The 6,000-nt window shown below is 45.1% G+C and overlaps 1 protein-coding gene across 2 annotated transcripts; it reads right to left on the reverse strand.

The window, feature by feature from the left end:
* Positions 1-691: 691 nt before the first annotated feature.
* GINS3 (GINS complex subunit 3) lies at positions 692-6,000 on the reverse strand. Of its 2 annotated transcripts, none has more exons than XM_042877237.1 (3): positions 5,769-6,000; positions 4,924-5,157; positions 692-1,322 (listed from the first exon to the last, which is right to left on the reverse strand). In XM_042877237.1, the coding sequence occupies exons 1-3, from the start codon at positions 5,946-5,948 to the stop codon at positions 1,209-1,211; spliced, it is 528 nt and encodes a 175-aa protein (XP_042733171.1). In that variant the 5' UTR covers positions 5,949-6,000; the 3' UTR covers positions 692-1,208. The 2 variants fall into 2 exon arrangements, with proteins under 2 accessions (XP_042733171.1, XP_042733170.1); XM_042877236.1 differs by having other exon boundaries at positions 692-3,062.

Below are 6,000 nucleotides of genomic sequence, written 5' to 3' on the forward strand. Positions count from 1 at the left end.
TTGTCACACACAACAGCCTGGCTCTGGAATGGAGCATCCAGGGAGGCCACCCAGCAGAAGCAGCTTTTCAGGAGCTACTCAGACAAATGTTGCCCTAAGATGGGTCTAACAGGACCAGCTCTCACCTTTGGGGAAGAACTGCACCAAGCCAGCCTGTGGGTTTCTCAGAAAACATGCCATAAGAATGTTCCTTTAGGTTTTCATGTGAAAGAGTAACCAGCATCCTGAATTTCCGTTACTTTTGGTTGTAATGGAAAACACTGCATAGACATATTATACAGATTTCTCATAGATGTCAGTCCTGCAGTGTGAAGATGAGGGACACGGGGAGTAGTGACACTTAGAAGTCCTTTTTGTACCTCTTTTGTACAGTTCTGTAACCTATTGTGCCATTCTGGTAATATAGGAATTCAAATTCCTCTGGCACAGCTTGCTGCTGTGCAATCATAAAGGACAGTCTGTGTTCACAAAAATGACAGAGCATTCTTTTGTCAGCTATCCTAAAGGCTTAACAGCAGCAGTGGGTGTCTGCAGTAGCAACAAAGTGCTTCCAAACAGAATAAAGCATTCCAGCCAGAAATGAAAAAAGAAACCACAGAATATCAGATCTACAAACAAAAAAAAAAAAAACAATTAATAAAAATTGCAGGTTTGTTTTTTTTTATTTATTTTTTTTTTTTTTTTTTTTTTTTTTTTTTTTTTTTTTTTTTTTTTTTTTTTACAAAGCACTCGGGGTTACTAAAAGAGACATCTGACATTAAGGACTACTTCAATCTCCCTACTCTGAAACTGGCTGCACAAAACACTGGTGAGCGTACACCATCTGTCTGGACTTTGTACCCAGCAGTAACGATGAGAAATGTTCTTACAAACACAGGAAAATGAGTTTGGAGAGTCATCAAATCTAATCTAGAAACTGAGGAGAGAATGACTTCTTGTTATAAACCAGCTCTCAAAGCAACTACCTTAAAACAGCCCTTCCAAACCTGAAGTGCTTTTATCACAGGTGAGGTTAAACTTGCTTCCCTTGCAGCTGGAACACTAAATGCAATTTGGACATGATTTGCAATCTGTGCTTTAGCACTTGGGGCAGCAGGGTTTGAACAGAAACAGCCAGCTGCCACCTGTTGGCTGTCACGCTGCTGGAAAGTTAACATCGAATCACCTCCCTTCTATAAAACAAACCATGAAAATGTAGACTTACAAAATCAATAGCTTTTATCAGGTTGGAAGTGTTTCTGCCATGGCTTCAGCAAACTGCTGCTACTCACATAGGATAAGTTGGCAGCTGACTGCAGGAAAACAGTTCCTGACCATGTCACCTAAAAGAGAACAGGAATGGGATGACCAGGACTGCACTGTCCTCTGCAGCCATGACTTTGCAGAGATCTGCACTATCCACAACTAATTTCTCTGTTGCTGGACAGCTAAGAACGGTCACTTTAAATCAAATAACTTCCCCTTAAAAATATTTATTCAGCATAAAAATCCAGAAATAGAAAACATACAAATGTTACAAGAAAATGCCTAGGCTATGTTGTACAGCAGCATTTGAATCTGTACACATGGAGGTACTTTGTGAGACACAACTTCCAGTTTGTCTCCCCAGCAGGTGCTGAGGCCAACACCCTGCCCCCCCTCACAACCTCCAGGGCAAAGCTTCAGAGGAATGATCACGTGCTGTTTGTACTGCAGGTCTTTAGTCTGAAGAATCTGGTGTCCAGATACACATACAAAGACAACTCCTACAAGAATTGGTGCATAAATCTTGAAGGTCTTGCATCAGAACTGCTGCTGTCTCCCGGTGGCTCCTGGAGCAGGAAGGACGTGCATGCAGGATGATAACCACTGGGCTGCTCAGTGAGTACCAGCTTCAATCTCTCCTACTGGCAGTGATGACATTTAATAGAATCAGATGGATCAGAAGGAAGGAAACTCGGTTCGTTTGCTCTGTCCCTCCATTAGTAACTGAACGTAGTATGCAGAAGATTATCTCATGGGAAAACAGATGACAGAGGTTGATAATGGAGGATGATTTCCATTAAAGCACCTGCTTTTAACTCAGTCCAGACTAACTTCTGTTGCTTCTGTAAAATGAGTGGAAGAGCTCGACATCTGCTGCAAAAACACATCTGTCACTAAAGGCACTCATAGCAGCTGGGAACATCCTCCACCACTCACAGCACTGATCCCACAAAGTTGGAGGGGGAAGAAAAGACCAGGCAGCTCCTCAGACCTGCACAGCTGGAAAAACATTCTCTGAGGTACTAACGTGTGCAAAAATCAGCAAGGAAAAGGATCCCTGCCTCATGGACAGCATCTGTTATACTTAAATGTACAAGAAATGGGAAAAGTTCAGTGTGGTTTGTGGCACTTTCTCCATATAATTGGGGCTCTCCAAAGAACGGAGAAGCTGGAAACAGATATTCCCATGAGGCTGGTATGGGAAGGATGGAATACAAACAATTACACTTCTTTTCCAAATGGATCAGGCACTGCAAATATAAATTTGGAGGATAAAGAATGATAAATATCAATTACCCTTTTAGAAAATCCTCTCATATCCTTTCAGCCACTTAGCAAGCACTACAACCACAGATCCTCAGGAGTGGTGTGAGTAAGCCACAGGGCTATCCAGCAACATGATGTGGTCTATTTTTAATATACTTCCCATCTGCCTTCAAAATTTGCACTAGGCTAATCTGAAGATGTCAGAAAGAAGAACTGCCACTAATGGACAGGGAGTCTGTCCTTTCCTAAAGCTGATTCATCTTTCTTTTCTGTGACTATCAATCTGTGTCCCCTGTTACAACCACCTGTTCTTCAGGCTTTTACCCATCCATTTCTGTAAATTTTCTTTTCCCGTAATTCTGGACCAGACTGGAAACTGTGATTTGTGAAGCCTGTCCCTTTTCCCAGCACTGGAAGTCGTTCAGCCCCTTCTGGCCAGCTTGAAATAAGGCTCGCTCTAACTCATCCAGCCGAGCCACCAGATTTGAGGTGTCCTCATTGTAGGCATTCTGAGAGGAGTCCATGATACGACGGAAACGGCTAATAAACGTCTGAAGAAGATAAGCAAAATTACTGACACGTAAAGCAGAGGCTGCTTCAGCTTGAATGCTAGAGACCTTCCAAGACAGGAGACGCTCACAGCAAGGTCTGCCAGCTGCTGGCACGGCTGTGTACACAGCACCTATTAATCCTGGGTATGAAGACAAACCACTTCCTGCCTGAGCTTGGAGAGTGAATATCTGATACAGTGGAGAGGAAGCATTCATGGAATTAGATTTGGCTGCTCTCTAACGACAGGCTTGAGCAGACCAGAGGGCGTAACACAATTAGCATCCACTCCATCTCACTTAACCAGTGGAATGAATCTTGTGCCACAGCAGCTGCTGTAGGAACAGACAAGCTGCAGCCTGTGAATGGACCAGAAGATATGTCATCATGAGGAAGATTCAGCATGCTGAAATAACACTTACCCCCCCCCCCCCCAAGTCTACGACAAACACACAACATTTTAAAAACCAAAAGGATATATTGAAAGGTTTTAAACCCAAGCAAAAACAAGGAGGGAGTCAAAACCCTATTTATGGTGGGTTTTTTTTTTTTTTTTTTTTTTTTTTTTAAGTAAAAAAGCACAGCTCCTCTCATTTGCTTTCAACAAGTTGCACCTTGCATGCTTTGATATTTCAGTCAACTAGTGACGTACTGAAGTGGTTCTCTTGCTAAGATGTACATCAGCAGAAGGAAAAGATGAGGAAAGGTGTGGTCACCTCCTCAATGCAGAAAGCAAGCCTTCCGTAGTCCCCTCTAAGGAAGGAGTAATATTTGATAATTTCATGAATGAAGTTAATTAACAGAATAGAAATTATGGTTATTAGATTAGCAAACAATATCCAGGAATAGAAGGATGGATGACTGTGGACACATCAGGGGACTTGTGAATAATAATAATAATTCACAAGTAATCCTGACGAACTAGAAATACAGTCTGAAAATCATTGGATGTAATTTAGCTGGACTACTGCAAGGTTCTACACAAAGGCAGAAATAATTAACTACAAAAATGCAGGTTAAAGAATGATGGTCTGCGTACGCAGGCTTTACCACCTCACTGTACACTGCAAACCAAATGTGGCAATGTCACACTATCGAGAAAAATAGAAAAGCTGTGTCGTGATGAGGAAACACCATCATGGCCTGGAAAATTCTCAAAGGAATCTTCCCATGGGCACAAGGCAAGATGTGTGCTGTTCAAGATACTGCTGATCCAAGCAGCTGGAGCTGAACTGGAAAAATACCAGCAGCGATCAGAGGTTAGGAAGCATGACACACAGTGAGGTATCAAATGAATTGGGATCATTTATCCCAGAGTGAAGAAAGTCAATGTTCAAATACATAATAGCCTGCTGCAGGAAGGAAGAGAATCTGTTCTCAGTGTTTACTTTGTGTGAGACAAACAGAACAGAGCTTGTATTGCTGTGAAACAGATTTTGTTTAAGCCTAAGATAGGATGGTGAAGCAATGGAACAGCTGCACAGGACAGTATGAAGAGAGCTTTAAAAACAGGTTAAAAACCAAAAAATAGGGCAAATCAATTCTGCCTTGCAGCAATGGAACAGATAAAATACAGTTGCATCCTCTTTAGTCCTATTTTACAGGATTTTCTGAAATATCGTATTTACAGCATGGAAACTCTAAGCTAAAATCCAACTCTTGGATGTGCACTTGAGGCTTGCACTGACATTAATAGGCTACAATTCCCCAGAAGGGTCATACCACCTGATCTACAGATCCTTAATCCATTCAGAAGTCATCTGAATTGGAACAAGCTGTTTATCCTGGAGTCTGCTGGGCAGCTGGGAACAAGAAGATATGCAAACACAGAGACAAACTTCAGGCCTCAGCTCTCATACTTGCCTGCAGGATAGTCTGAGCTATCTCAGGGTTCTCTGGGTTGTCGAAGTTCAGGAGCTGGGAGCCAAATCCATAGTAGTACGGCCCCATTTTATGCAAATCGACCACATTGGCATCAGCTCTGAACACTGTCCTCCAGGCCTCCTTGTAGATCTTCGGCAGCTCTACAGAGATCAGCCTCCTCTTGCTGTCGTGCAGCCCCTTGGCCAGCCACATCGGGATCTCTAGCTTTGAGCCCTGCACAAAGAGAGAAAGGCAAGGGCTGTCCCCAGGAAAACACACGTGGACCAACCCCAGAAGCTGACAGAAAACTTTAACAGTGAAGATCCGGTATTACAAAGGGCCAGTTTTGTGCTCAGAACAGCCTCATGCTTAAAGAGGGTAGGTTTAGGTTGGATGTAAGGAAGAAGTCTTTTATAGTGAGGGCAGTGAAGAATGGTTGCCCAGAGAGGTGGTGGCTGCCCCGTCCCTGCAGACTGAAGGCCAGGGCGGATCAGACCCTGGGCAGCCTGATGGCGCTGTGGTGTCCCTGTGCCCTGCTGAGAGTTGGAATAGATGGCTTTTAAAGGTCCCTTCCAACGCTAAGGATTCCATAACTGAGATATAAACAAAACGCTATTCACTAATTATTACTGCAGGACTCCGAGTCTTTGCGTCGACCCCAAAACAACGGCGCTGCTCGCGCGTAACCCCTCACAACACCGCTGGTGGAAACAGCTGCGCTCCGCTCCTCGCAGCCCCGGGCAGCGCCTCGCGCTCCCAGCATGCCCCGCGCCGCCGCCCAGCCACCCGCCCGGCACCGCCCCGCGCGGTGCCTGCCGGGAGTTGTAGTTCCCGCCGTTCGTCACCTCAGGGATGGAGTCCCCCGAGCCGGCGCCGGTCCCTTGGCCCAGCGCGAAGGCCAAGCGGGGCAGGTTGCTCTCGGCGCGGCCAGGCAGCTTCTCCTGCGACATGAGGATGTCGTCCAGCGATAAGAAGTTCTCCTCGGGGCCCAACCCGGGGCCCACCGGGAAATACGCCTCCGCCATGCCAAGGCGGACGGGCACGCAATAACTCCCGCTCAGCCGCCAGCAGGCAGCG

This window comes from Lagopus leucura, unplaced genomic scaffold (genome assembly GCF_019238085.1).
Source record: "Lagopus leucura isolate 7727_CA_CO unplaced genomic scaffold, USGS_WTPT01 Super-Scaffold_100017, whole genome shotgun sequence".
Classification (NCBI taxonomy): Eukaryota; Metazoa; Chordata; class Aves; order Galliformes; family Phasianidae; genus Lagopus; species Lagopus leucura.